General features: G+C 47.2%; 1 protein-coding gene across 3 annotated transcripts in view; it reads right to left on the reverse strand.

Moving 5' to 3' along the window:
* Positions 1 to 783: 783 nt before the first annotated feature.
* LOC118385796 (coiled-coil domain-containing protein 148-like) overlaps positions 784 to 13,302 on the reverse strand; it is a 47,305-nt gene continuing 34,786 nt past the window's right edge. For 2 of the 3 annotated variants that reach the window (XM_052521976.1, XM_052521975.1), the window contains exons 11-15: positions 3,874 to 4,014; positions 2,966 to 3,084; positions 2,287 to 2,404; positions 1,915 to 2,058; positions 784 to 1,116 (exon numbers count right to left, since the gene is read on the reverse strand). In XM_052521976.1, the coding sequence (XP_052377936.1) occupies positions 955 to 1,116; positions 1,915 to 2,058; positions 2,287 to 2,404; positions 2,966 to 3,084; positions 3,874 to 4,014 (684 nt within the window). In that variant the 3' untranslated portion in view covers positions 784 to 954. Of the gene's footprint in view, positions 1,117 to 1,914; positions 2,087 to 2,286; positions 2,405 to 2,965; positions 3,085 to 3,873; positions 4,015 to 13,302 lie in introns of those variants that run through there. The other variant, XM_052521978.1, reaches the window with a different exon arrangement.

The following is a 13,302-nucleotide window of genomic DNA, read 5'->3' on the forward strand; positions in this document are numbered from 1 at the left end:
TGTGCTATTAAAACAGTCCTGTAGCTTAGCATCTGCATCATCTGACCACTTCTTTATTGACCGAGTCACTGGTGCTTCCTGCTTTAGTTTTGGCTTGTATCCAGAAATCAGGAGGATAGAATTAAGGTCAGATTTGTCAAATGGAGGGCGAGGGAGAGCTTTGGGTGGTGGACCATTCTTGATACACACGGGAAACTGTTGAGTGTGAAAAGCCCAGCAGCATTGCAGTTCTTGACACAAACCGGTGCGCCTGGCACTTACTACCATACCCCGGTCAAAGGTACTTAATGCTTTTGTCTTGCCCATTCAGCCTCTAAATAGCACACATACACAATCCATGTCTCAATTATCTCAAGGCTTAAAAATCCTTCTTTAACCTGTCTCTTCCCCTTCATCTACACCGATTGAAGTGGATTTAACAAGTGACATCAATAAGGGATCATAGCTTTCACCTCGATTCACCTGGTCAGCCTGTGTCATGCAAAGAGCAGATATTCCTAATGTTTGTACACTCAGTGTATGTTACAGAGTCAAATGAGCAACTACAGGTATATACAGCTAAATACCATTCATGACAGGTTTCTCATAATGACAGGCATTTGTTATCTAACGTCACAGTGGCACGAAACGCGGACATTCTGTGTTAAATGAAGTATCAGATACTGACAGATAGCAAAGGGAGGCGTATGAGGAATACTGCGAGGAATATGTTAGAAGTTGAGCCAATATGGTCTGTATTGACAATCACAGAAGTAGCTCAAAGAAGACACTCTGACAAATCTGTGGACAAATATCGCTTTTTTATCTATATCACCTGTAGCCAGTTTCCAAGATGTTTAAAAAAACAATTAAACTTCACATCAATAAAAACATGCTCTGTCACTGGCCAGGGAAAATGTTATTTACATTATGACTTATTCGGGACACCTGGTTAGCAATTTTGATTGAAAAGGGCTAAACACTCTTTGTGGAAGACTTGAATCCTGTGGAGTCAGTGTCCCGTCGAGGTGGTCTGGGTGGCTGGACTACAGAGAGAACCTCCTTCGCATACAGTGTGTCGTGGAGTCCTGCTGCCCGGAGGGCCAGTTCAATCCTCACTCTCGGATCAGACACAATCTGGAAACCAACAGAGGAAATGATAATAGGGATCTGGTCAAAAGGAGTGCACTATATTGGGAATACGGTGCCATTTGGGACGCGCTGTTGTAAGGTCCAAAAGGCATAAAGAAAATAGATAAGGACGATACAGTCACACCCTTGTTCATAAATTTTTATGATATTTTGCAATTCTAGTCAAACATGTTTTGATATGTTTCCAAACATTCCTCAGTTAAACCAAGGTGATTTAGTCATCGATCACGTTTTCAATTGGAGGAGATGATCTAACCTTCACTGGCCTGATTATGCAATAGACTGCAGGTAAAAAAAAAACGGTGCTTTCCTGTGGAGTCGTGACACAATGTACCAGACAGATGTACTGTATGTAACTTCACCCACAGGCCTCGAGGGGATTCTGTTTAAAGGTCTGTCTGCATGAGGGTAAGGTTTGTTTACCCAGGTCAAACATTATTGTGAAAGATTTTTCTGGGTTTTTGTATGTCAGTGAGTGAGGCAGTAAACACAAAATATTACATTGACACAAAAAGGAGGTTGGTGGGAGGAGCTATAGGAGGACGGGCTCATTGTAATGGCTGGAATGGAATCACTGGAACGGCATCAAACATAAACCACGTTTGACCCCGTTCCATTCATTCCATTCCAGCCACAATGAGCCCGTCTTCCCACCACCCTCCTTGGACTGACACACGTTAACAACCTTGGGAGCTACTGGAGAGGGCGCAGTGGGGGAAAAGGCAGATTGACGTGTGTTGACTTGAGAGCAGAAAGTAAAGGACAGTGTCAGGCCAGACTCACCTGAGAGTCTGTGTACGTGTTGAGGTGATATAGGGGACGGTGCAACCAAAACTCCTCCTCTCCGCTCTGCTGCATTATCCGGCCTCTCCAGGCCTCCGTATCTCCCATCATCCTCTCTGGGTCTGGCTCTGCCACCACTGCCACCTTAACCGTGTGGGGGATGGAGAAATCACTTGGGAAAAACACCAATTTGATGAAAGCCTAGTCATTTCCTTGTATTTCCCTATCCCACCAGTAAGTGGCAGTGAAGCCTCAAAACCAACGTGGAACAGCGAGGTCAAAAGCGGCCACAAATGTTCTCCTCCGTGGCATTTTAAATGTCAGATCCAATAAGGGAAGTGAATGGGAATAAATACTGATAAAGAGACGTACCTGATTTCTCAGGGCCTCCAGACGACTGTCTCTCTCCTCTTCCTCTTTTAGGTGCTGGAGCGCCTGCGCCTCCCTTTCCTGCCTCCGCTGCAGCAGCGCCTCCTCACGAAACTGCACCCTGAGGGCAGGAGGGTATAGAGAGAGGGGAGGGAGAGAAGTGGGCAAGGACTTCAACCCTCAGCCCAGGCAACACCTATCTGTGGTGGCACAGCAGCCCTGCAGGCTGGGAGAGCGTTATGGGCTGCTAGAGAGCTGCTCCTCGGTCTCAGCAGCAGCTACAGTATCTCATGTCCTCAGAGCTCCTCACCCTGGCTTGACTATCTCAACCCTGTCTCTCTCTCTCTCTCTCGTTCTCCTAGCACTGTTTAAATGCCAGGGACTTGAAAGGGGGCTTGAATGCTAGAAAGGACCGTGGAACTTTTTAGAAAACTAAAAAGAAAACGGCAACTTCGAATCATCGAATCATACCAGGGGTTCCTAAAATTAGATATTTCAAACTAATTCCTCAATTTGTCATGGAAAAACATATAAATGACTCCATAAATGAGTCACCATTCGAAATAAAGGTGTTTTATGAGCACTGTCCAAATGAGCCATAGGGGCGAACAAAGAACTGCCTGTCAGCCAGGTGTTGAGCTCTCTCCTTGAGGCTAAGCTGCTGCCCATGGTGCATGCTTACCTTTCCTTATCTCTCTTAGCTTGCTCTGCCATGAATCTCCTCAGCTCTGTCAGTCTCTGCTGATCTCTCCTCTCCAGCTCCTCTCTCCTCATCTGTTTCTCTGCATAGTACTGCTTCACCTAAGATATACAGGGAACGAACGTTCACAAAAGAAACCAAAAAGTTTACAGTAATGCCTGGAGCAAGCGAGTGAACACGAGGGAAACTTTAGTGTGATGTCATCGCGTCCTATTGATCGTGACGGTGTGAAATCAGATAAGAGTAAATCAAATGAATGAGACGATAGTTCATAGTCTGAGAGATGACTGTGTACAAGTATATGTAATCCATTTCAGCCTAAATGGCATCATTAATCAGAGATTCTCCTAGCTTTCCTGTGGTACTGTAGCAGGCCCCAAAGGAGGGGCGCAATCAAACAAGGCTGGCACCAATACACACCCTGGGGCGATACCAAGGGGCAATGAGGGTCAGGGACCATACGCTTCTACATACACGCATGGACACACACACACACACACACACACACACACACACACACACACACACACACACACACACACACACACACACACACACACACACACACACACACACACACACACACACACACACACACACACACCTCATTAAGCTGAATACACAATTAATCAAGCTAATGAAAATCATCATGACACTTTTCCACTTTTCTGACAACCTTATAATAACATATACAGTAATATTATGTTACATATCCGTGGAGTTAAATCACTCAAATGAACTTGGGCCATGCCTACAGTATATTGGATACTAAAATGTTATTATATATTGCCATAGAATCTGAGGAGCAAAGACTCATTTCAAACATAATGTGACTGGGGGCAGTGCAATATGCTGGAGCTTGGCAGGTGTAAGGATTAGGGGGTCTTTACTTTTTCCTTCTGCAGTGACCTCATGGCCAAGTCTCTCTCCTGCTCCCTCCTCAGTCTGTCCTCCTTTTCCTCCTGCTGCCTGCCAGCAATGGCTGCCTCCAATCTGGCAACCTCTTCTTGATGGGCACGCCATTTCTGCAGCTGGACACACACACACAGGCATGTAGGTTAGTGCCAATCAAAGGCTGCCTCTCTGGACCGAATCACGTTGCCAGATGCCCAGCTGGGTACCAGCCCCAGGGTCTGGTGGGAATGAAAAGGGAAAAGAGGTGTTGAAACAGCATCTCACAGCACGTTAGAATACCTCAGGACAATACCGAGACACAGAAAACCCTGCTATTTATGCACTATCCTGCACAACACTTACTTTTTACATTTTTTTTATTTTACCCCTTTTTCTCCCCAATTTCGTGGTATCCAATTGGTATCCAATCTTGTCTCATCGCTACAACTCCCGTAAGGGCTCAGGAGAGACGAAGGTTGAAAGTCATGCGTCCTCCGATACACAACCCAACCAAGCCGCACTGCTTCTTAACACAGCGCGCATCCAACCCGGAAGCCAGCCTCACCAATGTGTCGGGGGAAACACCGTGCAACTGGCCACCTTGGCTAGCGCGCACTGCGCCCGGCCCGCCACAGGAGTTGCTGGTGCGCAATGAGACATCCCTACCGACCAGGCCCTCCCTAACCCGGACGACGCTAGGCCAATTGTGCGTCGCCCCATGGACCTCCCAGTCGCGGCTGGTTACGACAGAGCCTGGGCACGAACCCAGGGACTCTGATGGCACAGCTGGCGCTGCAGTACAGCACCCTTAACCACTGCGCCACCCGGGAGGCCCCCACAACACTTACTTAACCAACAACATGTTGCTATAAGCCATTGTCTCACAGCTACACACACTCCACATATGCAATCAGACTCAGTGAAAGTGTGAGCACACACACACACACACACACACACACACACACACACACACACACACACACAATAGTTGAGGATTAAGTGACAGGTTGGTTATGCATCAGGGTCCCTGTGGTACGGTGTGCACTGAAGTGTTGCAATCCAAACAGGCAGACAGATTTACAGATCCATCAACACAGAGCTCAGGAACCCCCTAAAGAGAGCCAAGCATTATTAACACAGTCTATCACACATTAGCACCAGCATCATCGTCAATCCAATCAGCCTGCCTGTCTGCCTGCCAGCCTGCCTAAGAGGAACCAACAACTGGCTGCTGTCTGTTTGTTTGGGGGAAGCTTAGAGGAAAGACCCTGCCCTGCCTTAATCAAATGACATCGGGGTTTGTCTCAAATTGCACCCTATTCCATTTAGTGCACTGCTTTTGAGTAGTGCACTATAGAGGATGACAAAGCAAGAAAACGCATTTCACTGTACTACTGCACGTGACAATAAAACGTGTAACTTGGAATAGGGTGCCATTTGGTACGTAGACTTGGGGATGGATAGATATGGAGGTTTATGCTTACATTAAGGCCTCTTGTGGGTTTAATAGAAGAGTTATTAGTTATGATGCAAGACAGAGGCTCAACCTCTTAGAAGGTCTGCCCTTAGAGGAAGCATCACCTGTATTTCTCATCAACCACTCACTTTACATCACTTTTTGACTCAACTTTATTGTCACTCAACTTTGAGATAAAATATAAGATAATGGCTATGGGGAAATGTTGGTTGCGGCTCTGTGCATACATAGAAACGCGTAATAAAACATAGACGAGGACATACACAGACAATAAATACAGGTAGAAAAAGTGCATGAGCAATCAATGACTCATCTGTGCACTAAACACATCAGTACACTCTGTCAACTACAACATCAACTCCCATACCACCGGAGCCACCAGCCTAGAAGCTGGAAGGATGGGAGTAGGATCGATGGACCGGTCCTCAGTGTCATAGAGACGGGACAGCGCGTCGGCCTTAGTGTTGAGGGAACCTGGTCTATAAGAGACCGTAAATCTGAATCGGGTAAAGAACATGGCCCACCTAGCTTGTATGAGGATTCAGTCTCCTCGCCGCCCGGATATACTCGAGATTGCGGTGGTCAGTCCAGATGAGGAAAGGGTGCTTAGCCCCCTCAAGCCAGTGTCTCCACACCTTCAGGGCTTTTACCATAGCTAACAACTCCCGGTCCCCCACATTATAGTTCCGCTCCGCAGGACCCAGCCTCTTCGAAAAGAAAGCGCAGGGGCGGAGCTGCGGTGGCGTGCCCGAGCGCTGTGACAGCACAGCTCCAACCCCAGCCTCGGACGCATCCACCTCCACTATGAACGCTAACAAGGGGTCCAGATGTGCCAACACGGGCGCGTCAGTAAGCAGCGCCTTCAACCGGTTGAAAGCTCCGTCCGCCTCGGCCAACCACCGTAAACGCACCGGCCCCCCCTTCAGCAGTGAGGTAATAGGAGCTGCCACTTGGCCAAAACCCTGGATAAACCTCCGGTAGTAATTGGTAAACCCTAAAAACCGCTGCACCTCCTTTACCGTGGTCGGAGTCGGCCAATTACGCACGGTGTTAACGCGGTCACACACCATCACTACCCCCGAGGTGGAAATGCGATAACCCAGGAAGGAAACGGCTCATTTGGAGAACACACATTTCTCAACCTTGACGTATAGGTCATGCTCCAGCAGTCGCCCAAGTAACTTGCGCACCAGGGAGACATGCGCGACGCGTGTGGCGGAATAGATCAAGATGTCATCAATGTACACCACCACACCCTGCCCGTGCAGGTCGCTGAGAATCTCATCTACAAAGGATTGAAAGACGGCTGGAGCATCCTTTAACCCATACGGCATGACGAGGTACTCATAGTGGCCTGATGTGGTACTAAATGTGGTTTTCCACTCGTCTCCATCCCGAATACACACCAGATTATACGTGCTCCTGAGGTCCAGTTTCGTGAAAAAACGCGCTCCGTGGAATGATTCCACCGCCGTAGCGATGAGAGGTAGCGGATAACTAAATCCCACTGTGATCGAATTTAGACCTCGATAATTAATGCACGGACACAGTCCTCCCTCCTTTTTTTTCACAAAAAAGAAACTCGAGGAGACGGGTGACATGGAGGGAATGTACCCCTGTCTCAGAGATTCCGTGATATATGTCTCCATAGCCAACCTCTCCTCCTGTGACAATGGGTACACGTGACTCCTGGGAAGTGCAGCGTTCTCCTGGAGGTTTATCACGCAATCCCTCGTCGATGGGGTGGTAATTTGGTCGCCTTTTTTTTACAAAAAGCATATTCTGAGGGAATGCGCACAGTGGAAACCTGGTCTGGACTCTCCACCAACGTGGCACCGATGGAAACTACTATACACTCCTCTGACCACCCCTGAAGAGCCCCCTGTCTCCAGGAAATGAGGGGATTGTGAATAGCCAGCCAGGGAACCCCCAACACCACTGGAAACGCAGGTGAATCGATAAAGTAGAAATGGATCCGCTCCCTATGATCCCCCTGCGTTACCATGTCCAGCGGAACCGCGGCCTCCCTGACCAGCCCTGACCCTAACGGTCGGCTATCTAAGGTAGAGCTCAAGCTGGAGCAAAAATCCCTGGCAACCAGCCGCCGCTCCATCCTACTCCCTTGGGGGCGCGAGACGCAACGCACTGGGACAGGACGCCGCCGGAGGAGGAGTGGGTTGCGTCGTCTGTGGGGGAGCTGGGGTGGATGTCGGGAGACCACTCCTCTCCCATCGCTTCGTCCTCTCCATCATCAGGTCCATCGCCGAACCGATGGAGGACGGCTGTGTGATGGAGGACGCGCTCCTCCATCGATGGAAGAGGGGTGGTCGCTGCTCCTGCTGACTCCATAGATGGTGCGGGCTTCTGTTACGACTTCTAGAAGTAGTGGGTGGAGGAGTCAGGCGCAGAGAGCAGGGTAGTTCGATACGTGGATATTTATTTCCAAACAACAGAGTGTTGGTCAATGCCACACACAAGGGCGCATAAAGACCCAGTCCAAATAAACAGAACGAAACTGTTCGGAAAATAGAATCCACCAAATATACACACACCAATAACAGAAAAACAAGCCCGCACGAAAGCCAGTGGGCCTACCGGGTTTAAATAGCCCAAAACAAAAACAAGACACAGGTGAAACTAATCAGACTACACTAAATTAAACAGAAAAGGGGATCGGTGGCAGCTAGTAGGCCGATAACGACGACCGCCGAGTGCTGCCCGAACAGGAAGAGGCACCATCTTCGGCGGGATTCGTGACAACGACACTCCTATTTACCCATTATGATTTCCCTGTTAAAAGAGGTGTGTTTTCTGTTGTCCTTTGCTGAAGCTTGAATAATGTGCCATGTGCGTTTGTCTCCTGAGTGAGTTTACGAGACTTAGTGTTTGTTGTTGTCCCAGGTGGCCATCATACTGCTCCGGGAGGCTGCATGCCCACCAAGAACGCAACTACGATGACGGCAACCCGGGAGCTCTTGGCAGTCAAGTGGGCCCTTGAGGGGTGGAAACACTGGTTAGAGGGGGCACCTCATTCTTTTGTGATCTGGATGGACCATAAGAACTTGGTTTCCATTCAAGAAGCCAGGAGGTTGAACGTTCGCCAGGCTAGGTGGAATCTGTTTTTTTAATTCGATTAATTTGATTCAACTTCACTCTAGCCTATTGCCCGGGATCCAAGAATCAGAAAGCAGATGCCCTGACCCGCCAACACAATGTCTCTAACGAGGAGAGGGAGTCCGAGCCCATCATCCCCAGCTCCCGCATTGTGGCTCCCGTGTTATGGAGTATAGAGACCACGGTACGACAAGCCCAGACCAGAGAACGGGTGTCCCACTAACAGACTTTATGTTCCGCAATCGGCCCGCTCTCGAGTACTACAATGGGGACACTCCTCTGAATTAACTGAAAATCCATGGGTTAATCGGACCACTGGAGTTCCTGAGGCAGAAATTGTGGTGGCCCAACATGATTGAGGACATGAGCAAGTCGTCACGACAGCGACCAGCTGGGATGCTCCAACTAGTCGGCCCTGGTCCCACCTGTCTTCGTGAGTCGGTGAGTCTCTCCTCTGGGTTCCACCCACAGTCGAATGGGCAAACGGAGCGGGCCAACCAGGAGCTGGAGAAGTTCCTCCGCTCTTTTGTCTCCACTCAGGGCAGCAACTGGAGCAAGTTCCTCGCCTGGGCAGAGTATGCTCCCAACACACTGCCGAACTAGCCGTTCGATTGTCAGGTCGAGTCCCCCCCCCCCCGATCAAGAGGCGGACGTGCGGGGGTGCCATCAGCCGAGGCGTTCATTCGACGATGTCGCCGCACCTGGATCAGAGTGCGATCACTCTTACTCCGCTCATCTGCCCGAAACCAACACCAGGCAAACTGTCAACGAAGGCCTCTTTGGCTCCTCCAACCGGGTCAACGAGTGTGGCTGTCCCCTCCTGATCTTCCCTCAAAGGTGGTCTCGCGGGCCTCCCAGGTGGGGTAGTGACGCCCTGTGCCAGTCTCTCGTCTCAAGCTGGTAAGGACCAGTCCCTTCTCTCCCCTCACACCTGCCCCTCTGCCCCCTCGATGTGTCGATGGTTGCCCGGGCCTACACTGTCCGATGTCTGTTGGAGGCTCGTCGGGTCCGAAACACCCTCACTGGACTGGGAGGGCTACGGCCCCGAGGAGCAGGCATGGGTGCCCGGGACATCCTGGATCCGGGACTTGTTCGGGACTTCAACCAACAACGTGGTGGTCGCCCTGGCTCCACGGCTGGAGCCACTCCTGGAAAATGGGGGGGATACTGTCATTGTTCCACCTGTCACCAGAAGGTGGCAAGGACCACCCTAGAGACATTAACTTCTTGAGTGTAGGGGGCAGGATTTTAGTTTTTGACTGCCTATTTCTCAGGCCCAGAAACTAGAATATGCATATAATTGTCAGATTAGGATAGAAAACACTCTAAAGTTTCTAAAACTGTCAAAATATTGTCTGTATAACAGAACTGATATTGCAGGCGAAAACTTGAGGAAAATCCAACAAGGAAGTGCTTTTTTTCCTGAAAGCTCTCTGTTCCATTGGATGCCTTGCCTCCATTTAAAGGGATATCAACCAGATTCCTTTTCCTATGGCTTCGTCAAGCTGTGAACAGTCTTTAGACATAGTTTCAGGCTTTTATTTTGAAAAATGAGCCAGAAAGATCACATCGCGTCAGTGGATAGCTGGGTGTTCGCAGAGTTTTGCTTGCGCAACAGAGTGGGTTAGCCATTGTCTCTCCCTCTCCTATTGAAAAAGCTACAGTCCCGGTTGATATATTATCGATTATATATTTTTAAAACAACCTGAGGCTTGATTATAAAAAACTTTTGACATGTTTCTGCGCACATTACGGATACTATTTGGAATTTTCGTCTGCGATGTTGTGACCGCTCAAGCCTGTGGATTTCTGAACATAACGCGCTAAACAAATGGAGGTATTTTGGATATAAAATAATCTTTATGGAACAAAAGGAACATTTATTGTGTAACTGGAAGTCTTGTGAGTGCAAAATCCGAAGATCATCAAAGGTAAGCAATTTAATTTATTGCTTTTCTGACTTTCGTGACAAATCTACTTGGCTGCTAGTGTTTGTAATATTTTGTCTACTGAGAGAGATGTTCAAACATAAACGCTTGTTATGCTTTCGCCGAAAAGCTGTATTGAAATCAGACACACTCGGTGAATTAAAAAACAAACTAAACTGTGTTTTGCTATATTGCACTTGTGATTTCATGAAAATTAAATATTTTTAGTAATTTAATTTGAATTTGGCGCACTTCAATTCAGCAGATGTTGATGAAAATTATCCCGCTAACGGGATGGGTGCGTCAAGAAGTTAACAACACTCAGGAGTGTGCTATTTACTCATTATGATTTCCCTGTTAAAAGATGTGTGTTTTCTGTTGTCCTTTGCTGAAGCTTGAATTATGTGCCCTGTGCATTTGTCTCCTGAGTGAGTTTGCGACTTAGTGTTTGTTGTTTTTCAAGTGTTACTGTGATCCTTCCATGACTGTTTCTCAGTAATGTATTATGTTTGTCCTTAACCACTGATTCCTTGTCTGTTCCCTTCTCTGCACCTGGATCCAACCTACCCATGTCACAAAGCCCGTCCTCCAAAAGCTCCTCTCACCAGCCTCCACTGATACATGAGTACTGGACCAAACTCTCATATGAAACTCTTAGAATATTAAGTAAAGTAAGCATTGTCCAAGCCAAAACGGCCAATAGAGCAGGAGCCTATTTCCTGTTTCTGTAGCTTGATGTAGTACTGGTACACCCCCTGGAAAGGACACTACTCTGTCACAGAATATTATGAATATTATGCTGTTATTAATTACTGAGTTAGACAAAGAATTAGATATTCAAGGATCGCTGCACATTACTGTAAGTTCCTGTAAGAGCCAGAGTGCATAGATGTAGTCTCTCTCTGTCAACATATATTACGTGTTTTGAATTTGATATCTGTGTCGAAACAGCTGTGTAAAGTCAACTGGTGATTCGAACCTACTGTTCAAAAACACAATGTAGTAACTTCCATACATTCCAAAATAATACTTACAAATACACACTCAAAGACAATCTATTTTGTCTTGACTATTTCTCAATCTAGTAGGCTACTCTCACAGATACATTCTCTGTCTGCGTCTATCACAAATGGCACTCTATTCCCTCCATAATGCACAACCTTTCACCAGAGCCTACCCATTGGGCACACACTGTTTAAATCAACATGGTTTCCATGTCACTTGAATTAAATTACGTTGAACCAACATGGAATAGACGTTGTTTTGACATCTGTGCCCACTGAGTATGGGCCCTGGTCAAAGTAGGGCGCGCTAAAAGCATTTCAATCCGTGACGTCACTCGCTCTGAGACCTTGAAGTAGTTGTTCCCCTTGCTCTGCAAGGGCCGCGGCTTTTGTGTATCGATGGGTAACGATGCTTCGAGGGTGGCTGTTGTCGATGTGTGCAGAGGGTCCCTGGTTCGAGCCCAGGTAGGGGCGAGGAGACGGACGGAAGCTTAACTGTTACATATAGGTAATAGAGTGCCATTTGGGACGCACCCTCCGAATGTGGGTGCGGATGTGAAAAATCACACCAGAGAAAAGCTAGGTTTTTAAAACACACACACAATTGCACCATCAATCAAGCTAGATAAGATAGGCGGGTGCTTAATGTTGGGAACTGGAGAGATGTGAGCAGTGCAAACAGCGTGTGTGTGTGTGTGTGTGTGTGTGTGTGTGTGTGTGTGTGTGTGTGTGTGTGTGTGTGTGTGTGTGTGTGTGTGTGTGTTTGTGCAAGTGCCTGTGCCTCTGTGTTTATTATGTCCTCTCCTATATTTGAGTATGTAAATATTAAAAACCAAACAGCACAGCGAAGTGGCCATCATAGCTACCTTAAACCAATCTTACTTCATATTCCCCAACCTCCCGAGAAAAAAAGAAAAACCATGCCACAACAGTGGCTGAACTGATTGGGTATGTCTTGCTTGTTTATTGCTGGTTAGAGAATGCATCTTCGAGAGCGCAATAGGAATAATACACTCATTACATACAGTCTACAGCAATTCATCACTACAATCTAATTTTCTGTGCCTCGCTGCCAAGTACAAACGTACTTTTTGTACATGGCAGCCTTAAAAAATGAAGACTAAATCTAGAAATGTCAGAATGATAAAAGCACAGCGGCCTTTTACATCTGCAAAACCTGCCTTCCCCAAAGTGTTTGTTTATATAATTTTAACATAGCTCAGAGTTTTGCCTCTGAGCACTCACTGACAGACTAACCAATGAGAGATCTGCCATTTTCAGGTCTTGCCATAGATTTTCAAGTAGATTTAAGTCCAAACTCAGGAACATTCACTGTCTTCTTGGTAAGACACTCCAGTGTAGATTTGGCCATGTGTTCTAGGGTATTGTCCTACTGAAAGGTGAATTAATCTCCCAGTGTCTGGTAGAAAGCATACTGAACCAGGTTTTCCTGAATTGATTGTCAAATTCCATTTGTTTTTTATCCTGAGATACGGGTATACAAGGGTATTTGGGTTCAAGTATCCATGGCAATGTCCTTACAAGTGATGGTCTTAAAATGGGGGCCAGAGCAATGTACTTTAATGACTTAACCTTTCACGGCTAGGGGTTCCGCGAGCAGAACGTTTCGACAACATCCAGTGAAAATGCAGAGCGCGAAATTCAAAATAAATTTGAAATATTTAACTTTCATACAATCACAAGTGCAATACACCAAAATACAGCTTAACTTCTTGTTAATCTTGCCACCATGTCAGATTTCAAAAAGGCTTTACGGCGAAAGCCAGGACAGCACCCCATCAAACAAACACATGACAATCATAATTCAACCCGCCAGGCGCAACACAAAACTCAGAAATAACGATATATTCATGCCTTACCTTTTGAAGAGCTTCTTTTGTT

Source organism: Oncorhynchus keta, chromosome 7, assembly GCF_023373465.1.
Source record: "Oncorhynchus keta strain PuntledgeMale-10-30-2019 chromosome 7, Oket_V2, whole genome shotgun sequence".
In the NCBI taxonomy this organism is placed as follows: Eukaryota; Metazoa; Chordata; class Actinopteri; order Salmoniformes; family Salmonidae; genus Oncorhynchus; species Oncorhynchus keta.